The sequence below is a fragment of the Erythrolamprus reginae genome, chromosome 3 (assembly GCF_031021105.1).
Source record: "Erythrolamprus reginae isolate rEryReg1 chromosome 3, rEryReg1.hap1, whole genome shotgun sequence".
In the NCBI taxonomy this organism is placed as follows: Eukaryota; Metazoa; Chordata; class Lepidosauria; order Squamata; family Dipsadidae; genus Erythrolamprus; species Erythrolamprus reginae.
This window is the reverse complement of record NC_091952.1, coordinates 206,986,726-207,013,407: the sequence shown is the minus strand read 5'-3', so window position 1 is coordinate 207,013,407 and position 26,682 is coordinate 206,986,726. Positions and strand designations below refer to the sequence as shown.

General features: G+C 37.6%; 1 protein-coding gene across 6 annotated transcripts in view; it reads left to right on the top strand.

Moving 5' to 3' along the window:
• The window catches only part of CCDC178 (coiled-coil domain containing 178), a 166,339-nt gene that overhangs the window by 137,567 nt on the left and 2,090 nt on the right, over positions 1-26,682 (top strand). For all 6 annotated transcript variants that reach the window (XM_070747714.1, XM_070747710.1, XM_070747709.1 and 3 more), the window contains one exon: positions 7,123-7,257. In XM_070747714.1, coding sequence (XP_070603815.1) covers positions 7,123-7,257 — 135 coding nt within the window. The remainder of the gene's footprint in view (positions 1-7,122; positions 7,258-26,682) is intronic.

Here is a 26,682-nt window from a genome sequence, read left to right as displayed (position 1 = left end):
AATGGGTGAGCAGTGTGGTCGGGTGATAGGAAAAGCAAGTAGGATGCTTGGCTGCATAGCTAGAGGTATAACAAGCAGGAAGAGGGAGATTGTGATCCCCTTATATAGAGCGCTGGTGAGACCACATTTGGAGTACTGTGTTCAGTTCTGGAGACCTCACCTACAAAAAGATATTGACAAAATTGAACAGGTCCAAAGACGGGCTACAAGAATGGCGGAAGGTCTTAAGCATAAAACGTATCAGGAAAGACTGAATGAACTCAATCTGTATAGTCTGGAGGACAGAGGGAAAAGGGGGGACATGATCGAAACATTTAAATATATTAAAGGGTTAAATAAGGTTCAGGAGGGAAATGTTTTTAATAGGAAAGTGAACACAAGAACAAGGGGACACAATCTGAAGTTAGTTGGGGGAAAGATCAAAAGCAACATGAGAAAATATTATTTTACTGAAAGAGTAGTAGATCCTTGGAACAAACTTCCAGCAGACGTGGTTGGTAAATCCACAGTAACTGAATTTAAACATGCCTGGGATAAACATATCAATTGTAAGATAAAATACAGGAAATAGTATAAGGGCAAACTAGATGGACCATGAGGTCTTTTTCTGCCGTCAGTCTTCTATGCTTCTATGTTTCTAAATGTTAAATCTAATTAACCACTTTTTCCTACTTTTTGTACACTATTTTTTCTTTTGTTGTTGTTGTCAGAGTTAATGTATGTTTTTGCTTTGTTTCATTTTATTTGTTTGTTTTACTGTTCTGTAATTTATTCTCTATGGTAAAGCAATAAATTTAAATTAGAGATAATAGTTCATTTTTTTCTAAACATTGTGAGTTTTCATACTAACCGGGATATACTTTTACCAGGTTTTTTAAATTGTCATTTTTCTACATTAGAAAATGACATAGTAGAAATATAAAAAATTATTGGGGAAATTTAAACATATAAAAATGAATTTTCCATTCATCAGAAGCTATTTTGTTAGGTATTTTTAAAGACTCAAAAATAGAATACATTTAGATAGGGTCTATAACTTACTAATTAGTAGTAAACTCTTATTGGCAAAGAATTGGAAAAAGTAAAAATAAAGATGTTCCAAATTAACACTTCTGCTAGTTATCCATATAATATTGGCAGATGTCTTATCAGTTGTCTGCTTATTATTAACAGTATTTGATTGTTGTCAAATATTCCATGAAGCTAAGAATGTTATTATGTAATATCATTTCTAATTTAATCACAAGTCCTGAAGTAGTTCCTAGTTATGAGCCAAAATAAGAATGAATATACTTAGGGAAAGATAAGAGAAATCTCCCTTCTGCTGTTGTTTCTTTAATGATTCTATCCTACTATTTCTTCAATATTACTATAATTCTTGTCTGGCGGTGAGTTTTTCTCTGGTAAGTTGGCTATGGCAAGTTGTCCATGATGAGATGGCAAGTTGGCTCCAGCGAGTTGTCCTAGACACGTGTTATTCACAGCATCACAAATTCAGTTCTTAGATTTTCATTCCTCCCCACCCACAATTGTTTTTAGAACTGCATTCAGCTTTTCTACAGATATTCATGCATGCCCAGAAATCAAGACAGCAATCTACAAAGTTGTTTTCCCATATTCTTTATCTAATTAAATCTCTAACATGGAGAGTAGGAGGTTTGAAGGAAGGCTTGATTTTTAGAATATGCTAAATTGGAAAAAAGTACAAAATATGGCATTTTGCTGGTTTCCAATTTAATAAATGAGAAATGTAAGTATTTGAATTAAGATTTGCATACAGATTGTGCATTGAATCAGATAGAAAGAGGGCTATGCCAAGCTGTTTTCTAAATAATCGAAGTGGGAAGCATCCTGTAGTCCAGTGATTTTCAACCTTTTTTGAGCTGTGGCACATTTTTTACATTTACAAAACCATGGGGCACATTGAGGGGGGGGGGGGGGGCGGCTACAAAAATATTGGACAAAAGAATTCTCTCTCTTCCTCCCTTTCGCTCTATTTCCCTCTCCCTTCCTCTTTTTCTCTCTCTTCCTTCTTTCCTCTTTTTTACTCTTTCTCCCTATCTCCCTCTATGTCTTTCTCTCTCCCACCTTCCCTCCCTCTCTTTCTCTCTCTCTCTCTCTCTTGCTTTCTTTCTTTCTCTCTCTTGCTTTCTTTCTCTCTTGTTCTCTTTCTCTCTCTCTCTCTCTTTCTTTCTCTCGCTTGCTTGCTTTCTCTCTTGTTCTCTTTCTCTCTTGCTTGCTTTCTCTTCCTCTCTCTTTCTCTCTCTCTTGTTTTCTTTCTCTGAGCTTCGTGGCACACCTGACCATGTCTCGCGGCACACTGGTTGAAAAACACTGCTGTAGTCAATATGTACTCAGAACTCCTTTAACAAGAACCTGATTAACAACTTTCATATGATGGGTACATAACAGGGAAGGTTCCTGCTAGCTTTTCTTTAAAAAGTCAACAAAAGTATATTTTTAATATTTCTTCTGTTATTTAATGAATCTTGAATCTTGAAATAAAAACATTTAAATTTTAAGATATTTAGTGATGTTTGATCATTGTTTCCTATAATTAGTTGTGATGGTTGTGCCCTAGCTAGTTGTATAAAAGGGCACATTTTTAAAACGTTCTGTGGTTACCCATTGCACTAAAGGATGCTGTAAAGATAATCTATTTTCTCTCTACGAACCTCTGGGCTGCTGCAATGTGCTTTTATTCATCTGAATACAGTTTGTACAGCTGATTGTTTCTTTGTAAGCAATAGAATTGTCATTCTGGTATTATATCATTGTTTTGTATGTGTTGTGATGTTTTTCTAATACTGTATATCCAAGTCAAAAGTCTTCAATTGCTTTCTCTGCTGAGGAAAATATCTAGGAAGGATAGTCTGTTAGTGAATTTGATACACGTTTAAATATGCAATTGATTGTTTTGTGCATGTTCTTATGTCAAATCTATTGTCCACAAAAAGGATCTTCTTTTTCATTGTATGGGTTATTATTCCCAAACAGTGCATGCCTGTTTCTGCTGTGAATCTTGAGTTGGGTGATTCCATGGGGATTTCTCTTATATTTTTCTCTATCTATCCATCAAACTGAAACTAAACAGTGAGGCAGAGGACTTTAATTTCCATAATTCTAGGTATTTCATTTTCTGTATGTTCACTACATTTTGTATTTATATCTTCTTTTCTTTACCTTATTTTCCTTTTCTTTCAGTTCATGAGCCCTTTGTAGGACTTTATCTTCCCTCATTTTTTCCTATGGCAGTTTGACTAGAATCAGACACACTTGGGTAATCAAGAGTTTGTAGTAAAATGTCTACTTTTGCTCTGAAAATATAATCCTTTATATCTCAGAAATGGCTTTTTTAAATTTTCAAAGGTTCAAAAGTATTTCATGACACTTACCTTTTCTGGTGTTCTCCAAACCTGTTGGACTAAACTCCTAATATCTGATATCTCCTTGCATCTGATTCCACTGGAAGTGCGTTTATCCCTGTACATGTTAACATGTTTGGGATCCTAGCCCTTGAAAGCAAGTGGTACTAATTATCTAAGCTTTACAGTGTTGAAAATGCAAGCATATTTGATTCAATTTCTATTGTGACAATTACACAAAACTTGCTATGGTAATTTTTGACATGTCACAATTAGATAATCAATCTATTTATATCCAACTACATGGAGGGATATATGCAATGGAGTACCTCAAGGCCCTGTTTTAGGCCCAGTACTCTTCAACATATTCATCAATGACTTGGACGAGGGGATAACTTATCAAATTTGCAGAAGACACTAAACTGGCAGGAATAGCCCACACTCCAGAAGATAGATGCAAAATACAGAAGGATGTTGACAAACTTGAAAACTGGGCGCTATCTAACAAAATGAAATTCAGTGGTGAAAAAAGTAAGATTCTACATTTAGGCAAGAAAAACAAAACACACATATGTGGTACATTGCTCAACAGTAGTAACTGTGAGAGAGATCTTGGAGTCCTAGTGGACAACCATTTAAATATGAACCAGCGGTGTGCAGCAGCCACCAAAAAAGCCAACACAGTTCTAGGCTGCATTAACAGAGGGATAGAATCAAGATCATGTGAAGTGTTAATACTACTTTATAAGGCCTTGGTAAGGTCACACTTGGAATGCTGCATTCAGTTTTGGTCGCCACGATGCAAAAAGGATATTGAGACTCTAGAAAAAGTGCAGAGAAGAGCAACAAAGATGATTAGGGGATTGGAGGCTAAAACATATGAAGAAAGGTTGCAGGAACTGGGCATGGGTAGTTTAATGAAAAGAAGAACTAGGGGAGACATGAGAGCAGTGAAGAAGGAGTCAACCTATTCTCCAAAGCACCTGAGGGTACAACAAGAAGCAATGAACGGAAACTAAACAAGGAGAGAAGTAACTTAGAACTAAGGAGAAATGTCCTGACAGTCAGAACGATTGATCAGTGGAACAGCTTGCATCCAGAAATTGTGAATACCCCAACACTGGAAGTTTTTAAGCAGATGTTGGATAACCATCTGTCTGAAGTAGTGTAGGGTTTCCTGCCTAAGCAGAGGGTTGGACTAGAAGACCACCAAGGACCCTTCCAACTCTATTGTTGTTGTTGTTGTTGTTGTTGTTGTTGTTGTTGTTGTTATTTTCTATTTTTCACAACTTTTAACTTTTATAACATTGTTTATTAGATACAAAAAAAACCAAATTATACAAAAATATTGATTATTGACATAAGGTATGTGAAGTACATGGAACAGTACGAAACACAAGTTACTTGTAAATTATCATAATTCAGTATGCCTATTTTCCTGACAGTGTTTTGTCTAAGAGCCTAAGATATTGCATGTTTAGACGTGAAAGGCCATTAATTTTTATAAGCCTCTGTGTTATTCTGTGAGTTTTACCCATTTTCTATTCTTATTGTAACAAATACAATTTGAAAGCAAGATTTAGACAAGGAAATGAATATGGGCAGCCAAGGAATGTTACTTTATGTAATTAAAGTATTTTTATTCATGCGTTCATTCTGTTTTTGACCTCAATGAATTGGAAGACTTCCAAAATAGTAGTATACTATTGTTTTAATCTGGTTGATAAGCAAGCTTAGAAAGGTCATTTACTGATGATGGTGACCGAGATTTTCCAATACAACTGTAGCATAGCTAAGTAGCAAAAGTTATTAAAAACCAACTAAGCAGCATAAAGGCTATCATTTACTATTTTCTAGTTTACCAGAATTTTGAACTCCTAAAAATATTGTCAGGATTCAAGCAATTCTTTAAGACGCACCCAGGAATTTGGACAACTTCAATGGAATTTCAGTGGAGAAATCACTGCACAATATACTGTAGTTAAATTGCTTTGCAAGTTTCCACCATTTCAAAAGAGATTTGTCAAATGAAATAGGAAACTACTGGTTTGATGACTGGGGGCAGGCAGGGAGACCTAAATACCCACGCCACTCAGGGCATATCATAGCCATAGATGGATGGATGGATGGATAGATAAAATAGATAAGATAGATAGACTTACTGTCCCCAATATTTATTTATTTATTGTGTTGCAAGTCATTTGAAATGAATACAATGTGAATAATATCCCTAAAGCAGCTGTCAAATTTTCTGCTGCATTTAGTATTATCTCACACTACTCACAAGAGCCTACAAAACTTTTGCCAGACCCATCCTAGACTACTGCTTATCTGTCTGGAACCCATACCACATCTCAGACATCAACACCCTTGAAACCCTTGTCCAAAGATATTTCACCAGAAGAGCCCTTCACTCCTCCACTCGAAACAGAATATCCTATGAAAATAGACTAATAATCCTGGGCCTAGAAAGCCTAGAACTACGGCGCCTAAAACACGATTTGAGTATTGCCCACAATATCATATGCTGCAACGTCCTACCGGTCAATGACTACTTCAGCTTCAACAGCAACAACACAAGAGCACGCAACAGATTCAAACTTAATACGAACCGCTACAAACTTGACTGTAAAAAATATGATTTCAACAATTGAGTTATCGAAGCGTGGAACTCATTACCGGACTCAATTGTGGCAACCCCTAACCCCCAACATTTCTCCCTTAGACTCTCCACGATTGACCTCTCCAGGTTCCTAAGAGGACAGTAAGGGGCGTACATAAGTGCACTGGTTTGCCTTTCGTCCCCTGTCCAATTGTCTTTCCTTTCTCTCACTTATCATATATATTCTCTTCCTTTTATATATCCTCTCCTCTAAGTTCACTTTTACCCTTATATATATTACTACATGTCTATTTTTCTTCTTATGTATTTGGGTATTGGACAAATGAATAAATAAATAAAAATAAAATAAATTATTTTTCAATGAACTACCGATACTTACAAGAGGTGAAAACCATACCTGTCTTTCTTAAATTTACATGTTTGAGCTTGTGTGTGCATGTGTATATATCTAGACAGATAGATATAGATAAGGTAGTGTCATTTTCAGCTGCTGCCTTAACTGCAATTTAGTGCAGCTAGATGCTTTCTTGTCACATGGTTATAGCTAGGCAGATTAATAGGGAGTTCTGTCTGGAAATTTCTTTCCTGTTATTGTTCTCCCTCAGCTGCTGATGGTGAAGTTAATTCTCTTTAGTTTTGTCACGCTCCGAAGCGCACATTGCCAAGCTATGATAAGCTTTACAAGGAAAAATGAGCCGCAGTGTCCACCAGCGTCTTAAACTTGCATTTTAAACTTTGGCCTGACCTGATGTGCCATTCAAAATGCTTCAAAAGATTATTTTTTAAAGAAAGGTTCAATATGTCCTGAGGCTATCGGTTTTGAGTTAAACTGGGTGAAGTAGAAATATTTTACTCATCAGCTTTGCAGTCACAGAGTTTGCCTCAGCTAGAACAAAACTGCTGAGGCATTTAGAGAAAATTAACCCCCCATCCTGGCAGCCAGATGTGACTGGTTTCTGATGAATGCACATGAGTGGGCTGAAAAATCAAGAGACTGTGAAATTCCTGTCAGGTCCGTACAGTGCAGAATGGGCTATTGACTGCTTTCTATATTTCCCTCCATCATTCTTCTTGAACACTGCCATTAATTTCCTCTCCCACTCTGACTTATTTTTTTCCCCTTTCCTCTTTTAGCTCTCTCAGCTGCAAAAGAAGCTGCACAAGCTATTGGTGGAATACTTCCAACTGCAAGCCCTCTATAACCAAGCCAACCTCAGGAAGTTGCAGGCAGCCTCTCACGAGACCATTCAGGAAATATTAGCTGTGAAGGTAGGTGTCTGCATAAAGGAGAAGAGATCATTCTGGTCTAGATTGAAAAGCAAATGATGAGTAGTGTGATGGAGCATTAAAACCTTATCCCACCTGAGTTTTGTAAATTTTTAACTTCTTTAATAAACTGGAATGGCATGAATAATAAATTCAGCATGAAACACATGACTCCTGGATATACAGTGTTTTTAAAAAGAAAAATGGGACGTTGCAATTTAAAAATTATAGTGGTTGTCAAAATATTTCAGAATATGATAAACCCTGCTTTGTGTATTATTATTACTATAGGAAACAACTTGTTGAGGGTTTTTTTAACTTTTGATTTGTGCCAGTTAGATTACCTAGTTATGTGAAGAGATAACAAATAGTATTTACTTACAGCTGTAATCCCACTTAGTATAGCTAAGATTAATTAGGGGAAGGTTTGGTAGGGAAGGTTTGCCTATTTGCCGATGACTCTAAAGTGTGCAATAGGGTTGATATTCCCGGAGGGGTCTGTAATATGGTAAATGATTTAGCTTTACTAGATAAATGGTCAAAGCAATGGAAATTTCAGTTTAATGTTTCCAAATGTAAAATAATGCACTTGGGGAAAAGGAATCCTCAATCTGAGTATTGCATTGGCAGTTCTGTGTTAGCAAAAACTTCAGAAGAGAAGGATTTAGGGGTAGTGATTTCTGACAGTCTCAAAATGGGTGAGCAGTGTGGTCGGGCAGTAGGAAAAGCAAGTAGGATGCTTGGCTGCATAGCTAGAGGTATAACAAGCAGGAAGAGGGAGATTGTGATCCCCTTATATAGAGCGCTGGTGAGACCACATTTGGAATACTGTGTTCAGTTCTGGAGACCTCACCTACAAAAAGATATTGACAAAATTGAACGGGTCCAAAGACGGGCTACAAGAATGGTGGAAGGTCTTAAGCATAAAACGTATCAGGAAAGACTTAATGAACTCAATCTGTATAGTCTGGAGGACAGAAGGAAAAGGGGGGGCATGATTGAAACATTTAAATATGTTAAAGGGTTAAATAAGGTCCAGGAGGGAAGTGTTTTTAATAGGAAAGTGAACACAAGAACAAGGGGACACAATCTGAAGTTAGTTGGGGGAAAGATCAAAAGCAACATGAGAAAATATTATTTTACTGAAAGAGTAGTAGATCCTTGGAACAAACTTCCAGCAGACGTGGTAGATAAATCCACAGTAACTGAATTTAAACATGCCTGGGATAAACATATATCCATCCTAAGATAAAATACAGAAAATAATATAAGGGCAGACTAGATGGACCATGAGGTTTTTTTTCTGCCGTCAGACTTCTCTGTTTCTATGTTTCTATAATGGTTGTCAAAATATTTCAGAATATGATAAACCCTGCTTTGTGTATTATTACTATAGGAAACAACTTGTTGAGGTTTTTTTAACTTTTGATTTGTGCCAATTAGATTACCTAGTTATGTGAAGAGATAACAAATAGTATTTACTTAGAGCTGTAATCCCACTTAGTATAGCTAAGATTAATTAATTTATTTAACTTTATTTATTTAACTTTTATGCCGCCCTTCTCCTTAGACTCAGGGCGCCCTACAACATGTTAGCAATAGCACTTTTTAACAGAGCCAGCCTATTGCCCCCACAATCCGGGTCCTTGTTTTATCCACCTCGGAAGGATCATGCTTTTCTGGCTTTGGAATAATTTTTTCATGGATTTTCCAGGCATTTTTAGGACTATGTAAATCATCACCAAATGGGAAGGTTAGTTAAGTCTCCCAAAGATTTAGGTTTACGTTAAAAGCCTTCCCAAATCATCTGATATGTCATACTGAATCTTTAGGAACGTATTCACTGCCATGAGTGAAGGACTTCTCTAAATGATTTGACAAACCTTATATTTATAAGAATGCCTTTGTTTCAGAAAATAGCAATATTTCTTTAAAGACTACATATTTGTCTTTGAGATTTTGATGGGACTGGAGAAATTTCTGGTGTAAAATGGAAACAGAGGAATTAAAAATACCATGCCCTCTATCCGATACAGTATGCCACTCTAAACAATTATGATACTTAACATTCAAACACAGGCCAGCATATTTCATATTGAATGACTGTCAATCACCTCTAGTTTTTAATTTCTTCCTCTTATACAAAGTAGCCACAGAAGCATGACATTCTTTCCTTCAGATACATTTTCCATTAAAACCAATGTTTAGTTCTCAACAGTCTTAATAGGGAAAACCATTTGAAAAATAACTTTAACAGAAAACTCAGCAAAGAAAAAAAATTAAGAGGCACAGAAAAGTTTTTCCCTAATTTCAGCCACCAATTTAATGTTGAGCTTTACATGAAATTGGAGGAAAAAACTAGTTAGACCCTAATAATTACAATAGAATGAATAAGCGAAAGTTAGGTCTTTACCCAGAATAGATTCCATGTTCATATACTGGTATAAAATATAAGTGACTGGAAATCTATATGTTGTATTAATTAACACAGGGGACTATCCAGTCTCGTCCATCTCCTCCTCGGGAATGTAAAGCCAAGGTTCGCTAAATAAGTTGTTGCTAATGATTTCCTAAGTCAGGATCTTTCTCATCCCACCCACAGTTATACACCATCACTAACATAGAAATCATTAAGATACATCTCTTCAGCTGATCTTTATTAGTTTTATGGTTAACCTATGCTATTAATTGTAAATATTGCTCTATGACTATTAATACAGCCGTTCCCAGATAGTTTACTAAAGATTTTATAAATGGAAAAATGCAGTTCTTGACGATACAATTTGTGTTAAGTGCTGCTGAATTACTTAGTTGATGACTACTGGAATAGACAAATTTGTTCCCAACTTCCAGTTCAACAACATGTTTCACCTTGGTTAATCAGACCAATTTCTGCTGAGAAACCAAGCAGAATCGATAGTAATATTCCCCTTACATTGTAGATAGTAATATTCCCCTTACATTGTATATGTTGTAATAAATATTCGATCTCATCTGATTTGAGTCCTTCTCTCATCTCTCTCCTACAAGAGGTTACCTATCAGAGCTGCCATGGCTGATTTGGCTGCAAAACAAAGACTAGAAGCAAGATTGAAAAGGGTTGAGATAATTTGTCTGCTTCATAAAATTCCAGTCTTCTTTCCAATATTTTCTGAAATATTGCTATTACTTGACTAAACCAGCTACGATAATATGTTAGGATGGGAGTTCCCAGTCCATGGACCAGCACCAGTCCATGATATGCCAGAAACTGAGCCATGCAAACAAGTGAAACTCTGTCCACTGGATGCAGGCAGCACACTAAACCATACAGCTTCCAGTTTACGGAAAAACCTCTCTCCAATGAATCAGTCCCTGATGCCCAAAACGTTGGGGGCCGCCATGCTACGGTGTCTTCCTTAAAAATATCCATTTCTAGCTCTCCCATGTTCTGGCTTCCTTCAACTGACTTGCTGGGTTGTTTTTACATTTTCATATATAATTGATTTCATGCCAGTTTCTTAGCATTGCTACTTTTTTTATAAGGTTATACATAGCTTGATCTTAGCTTAACTAACTGGCTGTTTCCTTAGATCAGGAGTAGGCAAAGTTGGCTCTTCTATGACTTGTGGGCTTCAACTCCCAGAATTCCTGAGCCAATCATGCTAGCTCAGGAATTCTGGGAGTTGAAGTCCACATGTCATAGAAGAGCCAACTTTGCCTACCCCTGCCCAAGATCATGGCTATGTTAACATCATATTCTATTTTGTATTTCTTTCTATTGAGAGTCTGAATTCAATTCTTTTATTCTTCAAGCGACCCATATTCATTTCTACTAGATCTGGTTAGATTATCGTGAACCCAGCATGCCAGAAAACTAATAGTTCAATCACTTCAGTTCCAAAGAGTCTCAGATGGATCATCTAATGCAAAGCAATTCTTCAAGTCTCTGAAGTGGGAATTTGGAATGCCTCAAATGGATTATATCAACTTTTGTTTTGTCTTGAAATAAACCTACATATACATATCCAAGTATGAATGAAAATAACTGTAGGGGGCGGGCAGGATCCTTGGTTCTCTCCGAGCTTGGTTGTTTCCATGCAGATGTTTCGTTACCCAAGATAGGTAATATTATTACTAGGCTCCAAGCTCGGAAAGCACCAAGGACCTCTCGTTTCAACCCTGACCTACAAATATTCTCCTTTATTGGAAAGAATAGCAGAAAAGTAGATATTTTTTCCCAAATTAAAATGAGATATTGTAACTTTTGAACACTTCTATCTGCACTTCTATTCTACTACTTTTTCTCATCATTCCTATCATCCTTTTCCTCCCACTTAGGACTGTATGACTGTAACTTGTTGCTTGTATCCTAAGATTTTTATTAATATTGATTGTTTCTTCATTGCTTATTTGACCCCATGACAGTCATTAAGTGTTATACCACATGATTTTTGACAAATGTATCTTTTTCTTTTATGTACACTGAGAGCATATGCACCAAGACAAATTCCTTGCGTGTCCGATCACACTTGGCCAATAAAAATAATATAAGTTTCAAACCATAAAGTTATACTAGACTTAATTAAATTATTTAGAAACATAGAAGTCTGACGGCAGAAAAAGACCTCATGGTCCATCTAGTCTGCCCTTTTACTATTTTCTGTATTTTATCTTAGGATGGATATATGTTTATCCCAGGCATGTTTAAATTCAGTTACTGTGGATTTATATACCACGTCTGCTGGAAGTTTGTTCCAAGGATCTACTACTCTTTCAGTAAAATAATATTTTCTCATGTTGCTTTTGATCTTTCCCCCAACTAACTTCAGATTGTGTCCCCTTGTTCTTGTGTTCACTTTCCTATTAAAAACACTTCCCTCCTGGACCTTATTTAACCCTTTAATATATTTAAATGTTTCGATCATGTCCCCCCTTTTCCTTCTGTCCTCCAGACTATACAGATCGAGTTCATTAAGTCTTTCCTGATACGTTTTATGCTTAAGACCTTCCACCATTCTTGTAGCCCTTCTTTGGACCCCTTCAATTTTGTCAATATCTTTTTGTAGGTGAGGTCTCCAGAACTGAACACAGTATTCCAAATGTGGTCTCACCAGCATTCTATATAGCGGGATCACAATCTCCCTCTTCCTGCTTGTTATACCTCTAGCTATGCAGCCAAGCATCCTATTTGCTTTCCCTACCGCCTGACTGCACTGTTCCCCCATTTTGAGACTGTCAGAAATCACTACCCCTAAATCCTTTTCTTCTGAAGTATTTGCCAACACAGAACTGCCAATACAATACTCAGATTGAGGATTCCTTTTCCCCAAATGCATTATTTTACATTTGGAAACATTAAACTGTAGTTTCCATTGCTTTGACCATTTATCTAGTAAAGCTAAATCATTTACCATATTACAGACGCCTCCAGGAATATCAACCCTATTGCACACTTTAGAGTCATTGGCAAATAGGGAAACCTTCCCTACCAAACCTTCCCCTATTTCACTCACAAACATATTAAAAAGAATAGGACCCAGAACAGACCCTTGTGGCACACCGCTTGTAACCTGACTCTGCTCAGAATACTCGCCGTTAACAATAACTCTCTGATGTCTACGCTTCAGCCAGCTGCAAATCCATTGAACTATCCGGGGATTAAGTCCAATCTTCACTAATTTATTTATCAGCTCTTTATGTGGAACCGTATCAAAGGCTTTGCTAAAGTCCAGGTAGGCAATGTCCACGGCACCACCTTCATCCAACACCTTTGTGACGTAGTCAAAGAAATCAATGAGATTAGTCTGACATGATTTGCCTTCAGTAAAGCCATGCTGATTTGGGTCCAATAAGTTATTGTTTTCTAGGTGCTGATTTATCCTCTTTTTGAGTAGAGTCTCCATCATTTTAACTACAACTGATGTCAAGCTAACTGGCCTGTAGTTACCAGCTTCTTCTCTACTGCCCTTCTTGTGGATAGGCACAACACTGGCCATTCTCCAATCCTCAGGAACTTAGAAACATAGAAACATAGAAGTCTGACGGCAGAAAAAGACCCCATGGTCCATCTAGTCTGCCCTTATACTATTTTCTGTATTTTATCTTAGGATGGATATATCTTTATCCCAGGCATGTTTAAATTCAGTTACTGTGGATTTATCAACCACGTCTGCTGGAAGTTTGTTCCAAGGATCCACTACTCTTTCAGTAAAATAATATTTTCTCATGTTGCTTTTGATCTTACCCCCAACTAACCTCAGATTGTGTCCCCTTGTTCTTGTGTTCACTTTCCTATTAAAAACACTTCCCTCCTGGACCTTATTTAACCCTTTAATATATTTAAATGTTTCGATCATGTCCCCCCTTTTCCTTCTGTCCTCCAGACTATACAGATCGAGTTCATTAAGTCTTTCCTGATACATTTTATACTTAAGACCTTCCACCATTCTTGTAGCCCGTCTTTGGACCCGTTCAATTTTGTCAATATCTTTTTGTAGGTGAGGTCCCCAGAACTGAACACAGTATTCCAAATGTGGTCTCACCAGCATTCTATATAGCGGGATCATGATCTCCCTCTTCCTGCTTGTTATACCTCTAGCTATGCAGCCAAGCATCCTACTTGCTTTCCCTACTGCCTGATTTCACTGTTCACCCATTTTGAGACTGTCAGAAATCACTACGCCTAAATCCTTTTCTTTTGAACTATTTGCTAACACAGAACTGCCAATACAATACTCAGATTGAGGATTCCTTTTCCCCAAGTGCATTATTTTACATTTGGAAACATTAAACTGCAGTTTCCATTGCTTTGACCATTTATCTAGTAAAGCTAAATCATTTACCATATTGCCGACGCCTCCAGGAATATCAACCCTATTGCACACTTTAGAGTCATCGGCAAATAGGGAAACCTTCCCTACCAGACCTTCCCCTATGTCACTCACAAACATATTAAAAAGAATAGGACCCAGAACAGACCCTTGTGGCACACCGCTTGTAACCTGACTCTGCTCAGAATACTCGCCATTCACAACAACCCTCTGGTGTCTATGCTTCAGCCAGCTGCAAATCCATTGAACTATCCAGGGATTAAGTCCAATCTTCACTAATTTATTTATCAGCTCTTTATGTGGAACCGTATCAAAGGCTTTGCTAAAGTCCAGGTAGGCAATGTCCACGGCACCACCTTCATCCAACACCTTTGTGACGTAGTCAAAGAAATCAATGAGATTAGTCTGACATGATTTGCCTTCAGTAAAGCCATGCTGATTTGGGTCCAATAAGTTATTGTTTTTTAGGTGCTGATTTATCCTCTTTTTGAGTAGAGTCTCCATCATTTTAACGACAACTGATGTCAAGCTAACTGGCCTGTAGTTACCAGCTTCTTCTCTACTGCCCTTCTTGTGGATAGGCACAACACTGGCCATTCTCCAATCCTCAGGAACATCTCCTGTTAACAAGGATTGGTTAAGCAAATCAGTCAGGGGGGTAGCAATGACAGATCTGAGTTCTTTAAGAACTCTGGGGTGGATGCCATCTGGACCCATTGCCTTATTTATCTTTAATCGTTCAAGTTCTTCTAAGACATCGGCTTCTAAGATCACTGGAGCTGAATCCGTACAGTTGGAAGCAATGCTATATTCCTCTATAGTATTATTTTGTAAGGTGTCTTTTGAGAAAACTGAACAGAAGTAGCTATTGAAATGGTCAGCAATCTCCTTATTCCCGTTAATGCATGTATTATTCCCTGTACTAAGCTTCGTGATGCCGCAGTTTTTCTTCCTCTTATCACTAATATATCTGAAGAAGGTTTTATCCCCCTTCTTTACAGATTTGGCAATTTCTTCCTCTTTTGAGGCTTTAGCAGCATATATTATCTGTTTCGCCTCCTTCTGTCTCATTTTATACACCTCCCTATCAGCTATACTTCCAGACTCTTTATACCTCCTATAGGCAAGCTTTTTTTCATTGAGTATAGCCCTTACATCATTGCTAAACCATAGCGGTTTCTTCTTCCTTTTACCTTTAGTTATTTGTCTTACATACAGTCCAGTGGCTTTTAAGATGGCCTTTTTTAATACAGTCCACTGGGTGCTCGCTCCTGCCATTTTATCCCTCCCCTTTAATTTGTTATCTAAATATTCTCCCATTCCATTAAAATTTGTTTTTCTGAAATCCAATTTAACTAATTATCTTCAGAGTTTAGACTGGCTGATTCCTTAGCAACTGTCAGGCACAAGAAATCAGGAACCAGAATAGAAGACAGGTAGATTAAACAAATAATCTTATAAGGACTACACGACTACTCTATCTCAAAGCCTGGATGAACAACCAATTTTTGGTGATTTTCTAGAAGTAATTAAGGTGAGGGCCCTGGGGGATGACATTTCAGAGGTTAAGTGCTATAAAGCATGTTTCCTGAATCCCATAAGATTTAATCATCAGATCACTCTGTTTAATTATCCTGTATAATCATCAGGTCACAATGTAGCCCCAATCTGCAAAATACAGTATTACTGAATGAGCAGAGATCATTAGATTTCTGCCTAGTTCTAATAAGCTAGTTTGGTGTTATGGTTAAGGTGCTTATGTTAGTTTGGTGTTATGGTTAAGGTTAAGGTGGTTAAGGTTCTAATAAGTTAATTTGGTGTTATGGTTAAGGTGCTGGAAATTAAGAGATTGTGAGTTCTAGATCTGATTTAGGCATGAAAACTAACTAGGTGATCTTGTATCAGTCACTCTCATGCTTAATAATGACATTAAAATCACCTAATCCACCTCACAGAACTGTTGTAGTAGAGAAAATCAGAGTATTAGGTTTGATGGGTTCCTTGGGTCGTATACATATATACGTAAGAGCCGGGGTGGCGCAGCAGGTAGAGTGTTGCACTGCAGGCCACTGAAGCTGACTGTAGATCTGTAGGTCAGCGGTTCAAATCTCATCACCAGCTCAAGGTTGACTCAGCCTTCCAACCTTCTGAGGTGGGTAAAATGAAGACCTGGATTGTGGGGGCAATATGCTGGCTCTGTTAAAAAGTGCTATTGCTAACATGTTGTAAGCCACCCTGAGTCTAAGGAGAAGGGCAGCATAAAAATTGAATAAATAAATAAAATAAAATAAATAAATATACATATAAATGAAGAGGCAATGGCCATCGCAATCTCCAATGACTCAGTACATGACCATGGGCAAAAAAGATGTTAGAGGAGGTAATGTGTGTATGTAAGAAATGGAGGAATAACAACAAGGGGGAGAAAGTAGTGATAAGTACCTCCAAAGTAATGCCTCATAGCCCTACTCTACCCCTTGGAGAGAGAAAGAGGCAATACGCAAAAGGGAAAGAAGCAACAGCAATTCCACCTGTTAGCATGACAAAGCTTGAAACAACAAAGCTAATTGCAGGAGGGAAGGAAGGGTGTGGTCCTATCAGCCAGGCAATGAACAAATTGAGCAGCATTATATAATATCAACTATGGCTTCAATGGGGATTTTAATACTCTTGACGAAGTTAGTAGAGGTCTAACAAAAGTAAGTAACTTTAGTAGTTTTAAATAAATTTTAAAAGTTCCAGAGATCGCGATGGCTGTTGGCTATTCATTTATAAATATACCCAGAACTCACATTTTAAGGACAATTCTTGACATATACATAGACATAGGATAAAAATATAACAGTCTAATCATTCATGGCTTCCTCCATGAATGGAGGAAGGATGTGACATGACAGGTTTCATTCTAGAAATAAGGATTTGTATTAATATACTGAAAATTTAAAGGTAGGAATGTATTTTGAAAATAATAGTGCTTCAAAGGGCACAGAGTGGCTATTTGTAATGTAAAACTACAGTTTAAAGATGGCTCTTACACTATACTTCTATTGCTTGGACATAATAGGAAATCTTGGTTTAATAAATGCTGACACATTTGCTGAAATACAATGCATGAAAGGAGAAGGAGGGCAAGCACAAGTATGAATTGCAGAGGTATGCACTTCATTCTCCATGTAATAAACTATATTTGTGGGACAAAGATAACCACTTCTGAATAGACCATATCACTCTTAAAATTTGCAGTTATACCAGAGATTTGTATAAAATCTCTCTAGCAGATGTTGAAAATGATGTGTTTAGTGGCATGAGGGCTTAGGGCTTATGATACACAACATCTTTTTTTTTTTTAAAAACATGCTATGCAGTACCACCAATATTGTAATACTACAATATTGTAATACTAGGTCATGTTTTCATGACTGTACAATTTACATTTAAAACAATGCTGAATGAACAATTTATTTGTATGCAATTATTAAGCATTTTGAAAGATGTTAAGACTGTGTGCAAACATTAGTCCATTTTTTATGATTAATGCTAACCCATCTTATATTTAATTTTGAGCCTCCTCTCTTAAAATACATCATACTGGATCAAAACTTTAAGAAGCTCCCTTGCTTTTGTCACTTCCTGATTTAATTATGGTCATTTAACACAACTCCATTATCCATGCTGCTGTATCATTGATTATAAACATACCTACTGAACTCTTAATCATGGCTGCAAATAAGATTGTCTTATTTAAAGGTTTTAAAATTTCATCATTTAATTTAATTATCTTTTCCCAGAAATGAGAAGGAAATGGGAAGCCTCATATGAGTAAAATATCCATGGGGCAATGTAGAGAAGCATTTTTACCGTAAATTCACTAATTCTAGCTATAATCACTAGCAATGTTTTTGTTTTGCAGACTGGTATGATTTGGCAAAAGAATAAAATTGCTTTTAAAGTACAAAAATAATTATGAACCACTTGAAACGTAATGTCTGTGTTTTATTTCTCATCAGAATTCATTAGTGTGTAACATCAATAATTTAGCCCATCATTTGCCAACACTGACTTGGCTCAGTAGTTCAATCATGTAACCCTGTAAACTCACTTTCCATTAAAATGAATGTTGCTGACAAAGGATAACTAAAGAGATACTTCATTTATTAGCTAAAGAGATACTTCATTTATCAACATTTTTAAATTAGGAGTTTGGGACCACAGACATTTAGCTGGATAAAATATTTCAAGAAATTTACACCAAAGGACAAAAGATGTATATGGAATCATCTCACGTTACTCAAAATGACAAATGCCTTTGAATTTGTTTGTGTGTATGGGTGGGTAACTTGGTTTATCACACTCCTCCAGAGGCAGGAAGAAACACTTTCAAATGATCAAGTGACCCATAGGATGACAGCTTGGCTGTAAAACAATGTAGTCCTATATATCTTTGTAGAATTAGGACTGATTTCTCTACAGCTGTTTTTCTATGTAACAATCCATACTGAAGTCAGCCTGCATGTGTGTTAAACCTATCTGGATAGTGTAGGAAGTAATCTGATGGCTGGCTTAGCAGATACCAAAGATTGAGTGCCTCAGCATCTAACATACTGTTAAGTGAATCAGTATTTAATCATACAGTATATTTCTCACACAAAAAGTCTAAAAACAAGCAAATTTTCTTTCTATTTCTTAGCAGTACTTTGAAAACTTAATTTGAAATTTATCACAATAGCGATTACTTTTCAGTTTTAAAAACAATTTCTGTGATATTTAGATTCTTCACTCTAATGAGTCATTAGACTAAGAGAACTAGCAAAGAAAACAGCACAATTTTTCCAAGGATCTAAATTTATATTCATGTTACTATACTATATCTACAAGACCGCCTTCTGCCGCACGAATCCCAGCGACCGGCTAGGTCCCACAGAGTGGGCCTTCTCCAGGTCCTGTCACCAAAACAATTTTGTTTGGTGGGACCCAGGGGAAAAGCCTTCTCTGTGGCGGCCCCAGCCCTCTGGAACCAACTCCCCCCAGAGATTAGAATTGCCCCCACCCTCCTTGCCTTTCGTAAGCTCCTTAAAACCCACCTCTGCCATGAGGCATGGGGGAACTGAGATATTCTTTCCCCCTAGACCTTTACAATTCATGCATGGTATGTTTGTATGTATGTATGTTTGGTTTTACAATAAGGGTTTTTTAGTTGTTTTAGTATTGGATTTACATGCCGTTTTTTTGTTACTGTTGTTAGCCACCCCGAGTCTACGGAGAGGGGTGGCATACAAATCCAATAAATAAATAAATAAACTTTAGGCTGGTGCCACTTATTTCCTTGTGTATTCTCAAGTTAGGCAAGGCAGGGAGAAATTTGGTAATGTCATGCCCATGTTGTTTAACTTTCCAGTCAGTTGGTGAAAAGGCTTGCATTGAGAAACATACACAGTGATGTGTTATGAGGCTATCTATGTTTGTCATCCAAATTGATTTCTAAATTATTGTTTATTTCAAATGCAGTTTTACTCTAGGGATACATAGATGATGTTATACAGCATACTTTATTATTTTTTTAATGCAAATTTTCAGCACTTTATTGCAACAATGCAAATAGGTGAATACACAGACTCAAAGTATTTTGGACAGACAACAGAAATGTTTCCTGGATTCCACTGTATTACACTGAGTCCACTGTATTCTTCTTTTAATTTCTCTGCCCTTCCGTCTGCTTTAGACAGTGGAAGATTCTAAGCTCTTTGACTTTTCAAGCATCTTGCTCTTTTTTGCTATGACTAGGAAACAGGAGGAGCTGTTCTTGCTTTTACATAAGAGACATCGTTCCTACTTTCTTTCTTCCATATGCCAGTGAATATAGTTGTTATATCACAAGATATTTTCCCATGATGATACAGTATTGTGAAGCCTCTGCTATTCAGTTGCAATGCAAGTATAAGAGTATGCCTGTTTGCTTGGGAATAAAAACAATGTCAATATCTTACTAATTAATAGGTACATAAATTGCATTGTCATTTTCCTAAGATTGTATTAAAGTACGGAAAGGAAAAATGGGAAAACTGAGCAGATTTTTTTTTTTTTTGCAAAGTTATGTGGTTTATTTAGATCTCTGCCTGATTGCTCACTCCAAACGTTATCCTAACAGAACTCTTTGCTGAAAATTAAGGAAACACAGTTATTCACAACTGGAAGTGCAAATAGGATCTCAAAAATAAATGGGTGGAATTTAGTCTGGTCCTGAATTATAGCATTCATTCCATTCCACCCTCCTCTACTGTAAGTGTAATGTGAGAACAAGCTGTTATGCAGCTTTGCCATCTGAAATTATTACCAACAGTACCAGTAACACTGCACAATTTTGGCCACGCAAAAATGACTATCACAAGCTTTACAATAAATTAATAAGCTGATACAAAAGATCAGAAGCAAAATTATCAAACAAAAATTTCAGAAGTATTGTCGATTAGTGAGTATCTCATCTGGTGCAAGAATGAGCCAAATATGATAGTTAAAGAAATGTTATAGGGGGGGAAATATAAAAAGCAATTAATAAGGCACTTATAATGTAAATAAATACTGGCTTATTCTAGCTTTGTGTTCTGGATGGAAGAGCTTTAATTTATTCTGATCCCTTTATATCTTGTAAGTGGTCCCAATTCCAGTTTGTTAGCTCATGGTGTATTTAGGCATATAAAGATACAGTATTGGTTTATTTTCCAATATGCTTTCTGTTCTCAAGTTTTCTATTATTTAGCCGTTTTCTCTGCATATACTGTATAACTTTTGTTAATGAAAGATTTATTCTCCTTCCTCCTAAGTAATCTTTCTTTCTCCAGGCCTCCCTGTTCTTTACCATTCTCTGGAGTCCATTTGAGCTCATGCCTACTGCTTCAGTGACTCCAACTAGCCACTTTATTCTTTGTCGTCTCCTTCTTCTTTTGCCCTTAATCATTCCCAGTGAGTCCTTCCTTCTCACTAGGTGGCCAAAGTATTTGAGTTTCATCTTTATTTATTTATTTATTTAATTTATTTATTTTGTCCAATACAAATTGAAAGTTAAAGAGAATAAAATGTGTAGTAGTAAATATCAGGGAAGGGATAGAAGAAGAGATATGAAAATAGAATACATCAATGAAGAGTAGAGGAAGGATATATGGATGGGAGAAAAGATATATAAAATATAGGAGAGACAATTGGACAGGGGACGGAAGGCACACTAGTGCACTTATGCTCGCCCCTTACTGACCTGTAATCTTGAGGATCTGGCAGTCAGAGTTGATCTCTTCAAGGACTGGGGTGGGCTACTTCCTGGACGAGGGGTGTGGGGGCACAGTGGGGTAGCGAAAATGGAGCTCCATCCCATAGCACCCAATTTGCACTGAAAGATGTTGAAATAAAATGCAGGGCGTCCTTCATAAGCCACGCCCACAGTGTGGTAGTAAATATTTCAGTAGCCCTTCACTGTCTAGAACTGACTGGTTTGTTCCCCTTGCAGTCCAAGTTCATAGGCCTCAATTCTTTGATCCTCTTATGGTCCTTTCTGATGGTCCAACTTGTATAGCCGTACATTGCAACTGGGAAAACCATAGCCTTGACTATGCCTTACAAACTTTTGTTGACAGGGTGATGTCTCTGCTTTTTACTATGCTGTCTAGATTTGTCATAGCTTTCCTCCCCAGGAGCAAGCGTCTTTTAATTTCTTGGCTGCAGTCCCCATCAGCAGTGATGTTAGAGCCCAGGAAAATAAAATCTGTCACTACCTCAATTTCTTCCCCATCTATTTGCCAGAATTGAGAGGGCCGGATCCCATGATCTTAGGTTTTTTAATGTTGAGTTTCAAGCCAACTTTTGCACTCTCCTTCTTCACCTGCATCAAGAGGCTCTTTAGTTCCTCTTTACTTTCTGCCATTAAAGTGATATCATCTGCATATCTGAGGTTGTTGATATTTCTCCCAGCAATCTTAATTCCAATTTTTGATTCATCTAGCCTCACCTTTCTCATGATGTGGTCTGCATATAAGTTAAATAGGCAGGGTGATAGTATACAGCCTTGCCGGACTCCTTTCCCAATTATGAAACTTGTGAATTGTGAACTGGTAGTTCTCGATCCACATAGTGCTGGAGCCTAACTAGTAGGATTTTAAGCATAACTTTACTAAATGAGTGCAATGGTGAGATAGTTTGAACATTCTTTGGTATTGTCTTTCTTTGGAATTGGAACATAAACCAACCTTTGCCAATCCTGTGGCCACTGTTGGGTTTTTCATATTTGCTAGCAAATTGAGTGTAGCACTTTTACTGCATCGTCTTTTAAGATTTTGAATAGCTCAGGTGGGTAATGCCACCTTCACTAGCTTCATTTCACATTCTATGATGTCTGGCTCAAGGTCAGTAACCATCCCGTCATGGTTATCAGGGACGTTAAGCTCGTTCTTGTATAGTTCTATTTTGCTATTTTGTAATTTTGACACCTTTTCTTAATCTCTTCTGCCTTTGTTAGGTCCCTGCCATTTGGTCCTTTATCATGCCCATCTTTGCATGAAACGATCCCTTCATATCTCCAATTTTCTTGAAGAGAAATCTGGTTCTCCCTATTCTATTGTTTTCTTCTATTACTTTGCACTGCTCATTTAAGAAAGCATTCTTATCTCTCCTAGCTATTCTCTGGAATTCTGAATTCAATTGGGTGTATCTTTCTCTGTCTCCCTTGCCTTTTGCTTCCCTTCTTTCTTCAGCTATTTGCAAAGCTTCCTCAAGCAGCCATTTTGCTTTCTTGCATTTCTTTTACTTTGGGATGGTTTTAGTTGCTACCTCTTGTGCAATGTTGCGAACCTCCATCCATAGTTCTTCAGGCACTGTCTATCAGAGCAAATTCCTTAAATCTATTTGTCACCTCTACTGTATATTCATCAGGGATATGATTTAGTTCATGCCTGAGTGGCCTAGTGCTTTTTCCTACTTCCTTCTTAAATTTAAGCCCAAATTTTGCAACAAGAAGCTCATAATCTGAGTCACAGATGACTCCTGGTCTTGTTTTTACTGGCTGTATAGAGCTTCCCCTTCTTTGGCTGCAGAGCACATAGTCAATCTGATTTTTGTGTTGACCGTCTGGTGATGTCCATGTGTAGAGTCATCTCTTGGGTTATTGGAAAATACTTGTTTACTATGACCATCATATTCTCTTGACAAAATTCTATTGGCCTTTGCCCTGCTTCATTTTGTACTCCAAGGCCAAACTTGTCCGTTATTCCAGTTACCCTGTTTCCCCGAAAATAAGACAGCATCTTGTATTAATTTTTGCTCTCAAAGATGTGCTAGGTCTTATTTTCAGGGGATGTTTTATTGTTTTTTTCAATGGACAAGAATTCACATTTATTGCTGAACAAAAAAAATGAACATTTATTATATGCTGTACAGTAGTTGTCATCACAAACCAGCATAACCAGACAAACTGAATCCTATCAAGAATTTCTTATTACTACCGTACCATTATGTGCTACTACCATGTTGGATGTATTTTAAATCTGATTGATGCAGTGTTTTGGGATGCAATTTATGGACAGCAGTGTTATATATGTTATGTTCGGGAATGCTGCGAAACGAAAGGCCTCCTATGTCTTACTTTCGGGAATTTATTTATTTATTTATTTATTTATTTATAAATAAATAAATAAATAAATAAATAAATAAATAAATAAATAAATTTGTATGCTGCCCCTCTCCGTAGACTCGGGGCAGCTAACAACGGTAATTAAAAACATCATGTAAATCCAATACTAAAAACTACTAAAAAACCCTTATTGTAAAACTAAACATCCATACAAACATACCATGCATAAATTGTAAAGGCCTAGGGGGAAAGAATATCTCAGTTCCCCCATGCCTGACGGCAGAGATGGGTTTTAAGGAGCTTACGAAAGGCAAGGAGGATGGGGGCAATTCTAATCTCTGGGGGGAGTTGATTCCAGAGGGCCGGGGCCCCCACAGAGAAGGCTTTTCCCCTGGGCCCCGCCAAGTGACATTGTTTTGTTGACGGGACCCGGAGAAGACGCACTCTGTGGGACCTAACCGGTCGCTGGGATTCGTGCGGCAGAAGGCGGTCTCATAGATACCCTGGTCCGGTGCCTCTCCTATGTCTTACTTTTGGGGGTGACTTATTTTGGGGAAAACGGTATCTTCTGGCTTCCTACTTTAGTATCCCAATCCCCCATGATGAAAAAGTACATCTTTTTTTTGGTGTTAATTCTATAAGAAGCTGTAGGCTTCATAGAACTGGTCAATTTCATCCTCTTCAGCACTAGTGGTTGGAGCATAGACTTGGACTACTGTGATATTGAGTGGTTTCCCTTGGATTTGGATTCGGATCATTCTGTTATTTTGGGGATTGTATCCCAGTATTGCTTTCCTACTTTTTTATTGACTATGACCTCCATTGACTCCATTTCTTCTGAGGGATTCTTGCCCGCAGTAGTATACCTGATGGTCATCTGAAAACATCCTGAAGCCTGGGGACAGAGAATAAAATGGGCCAATAGGCCAATCGGAAGTTTGGAAACAAATTTCCAGTTGGGTCGTTGGGTCATTTTTCACCATTACCAGGATTCAGGAGGCTTTCCTAAAGCCTGGGAAGAGTGAAAATGGCTGAAAACAAGGCCAGAAATCAGCTGTCCAAAGCGCACATGCATGCTGGCATAGGGCAATGCCTCACATGCCTTCAGATACGGCTATGCATGCCACCTATGGCACATGTGCCATAGGTTCACCATCACTGGCATAGCTCACAACTTCATTGAATTACGCAAGCCCCTTTGCCACAACAAGGCAGTAATCCAGTGGTGGGCTCCTTCAAGAATGGCTAATTGCACACAGCTCTGCAACGCTAGCACGCGAGTGTGGGATCAAGCACAATTTTGCTTCCCGCACCTGTACAGTATGCAAAAGTCACATGGGGATGCATGTGCACCCGCGTTTTGCTGAGGTTTTTTGCTTCTCCGCATGTAGAGAAGCAAAAAACCCCACCAAAATGTGCATCCCCATGTGAGATTTTGCGTCCTGCACAGGTGCGGAAAGCAAAATTGCGCTCAATCCCGCACTCACATGCCAGAGCATGCAATTTATTTATTTATTTTTATTTATTTTTTGGATTTGTATGCCGCCCCTCTCCGTAGATTCGGGGCGGCTAACAACAGTAATAAAAAACATCATGTAAATCCAATACTAAAAACAACTAAAAATCCCTTATTATAAAACTAAACATCCATACAAACAAACATACCATGCATAAATTATAAAGGCCTAGGGGGAAAGAATGTCTCAATTCCCCCATGCCTGATGACTGAGGTGGGTTTTAAGGAGCTTACGAAAGGCAAGGAGGGTGGGGGCAATTCTAATCTCTGGGGGGAGTTGATTCCAGAGGGTCGGGGCCGCCACAGAGAAGGCTTTTCCCCTGGGCCCCGCCAATTAGCCGTTCTGGTAGGAGCCCACCACCGCAGTAATCTATGAAGAGGGTTTATTCTATAATTTGTTAAAAACAAGTATATCCAGGATTACCACTCAGCATCACCTGGAGAAAGGTATGAAGTTTTTTTTAAAATCTAGTGAACTACAACTCCTTATTAAACATATTTTCTGTAATGTTCTTTACCTAACTACAAACTAGATCATATGCTTTCAGCTTTTTATGGACTTTGCCAAATAAACCCAATTCTTTGATAGCATGGCTCTTACACTCAATCTGTGTCTCTCTTTCTTACTCCTCCCTTTGCCAATACTTTTTTTTTAAATTAGAACATGCAAATATTCAAAGATCCATTCTGGTGCAGTGGTTAAGGCATCACTCTAGAAACTGAGAGACTTTGAATTCTAGTCCCATCTTAGACATGAAACCAGCTAGTTACCTTTGGGTCAGTCTTTCAATCCTAGGAACAGAGCCAATGGCAAACTGTTTTCCAAAAAACATTGCTGATAAAACTGCAATTTGCCAGGAATTAAAAATCTATGCAATTTGCCAGGAATTAAAAAACTGAAAGTGTCCCCCTAAAAGTGTATATATTTAGGCAAGAATACTTGCAAAGGAAAGTATCTCTTGAACTCTAATTCCCCTAATCAATGTAACTTCTGTTTCGAAGTCGAAGAGCATAAGCAAGTTATGGTTTGCACTACAAGTAGAGGACTCCAGTATCCTTATATATCCACCTTATATATCCAAGTGGAGGACTCCTCTATCCTTATTCGGATGGCGAACCTTTTTGGCAGGCCTTTCTTTACGCAGTCAGTTTTAAGAAAACTGCAAAAGTGTCTGACTACTTTCTTTGCTGCAGTGGGATTCCTTTGGTAAAATCACAATGGTCCAGAGGTTCATGGTTCAATAGTTAGAAATGAGTGATACCTGTATGTATCCTATTAATAGAAGCAATCAGGGTTTGGAACCTTTTTCATCTTTCATAATGCAAAATGTGAGTTATCTATGCAATGTTCTTTTCCATATTCCCCAGAATGATGTCTAGTTCATCTCTGTACTCAACTTGTAGCTTGTCAAAATCAGCCATTTTGAAATAAAATGCCTTAGTTACAGCCACTTTTCCAACAGCCTATTCAATTAAATCCTTCTGGACTG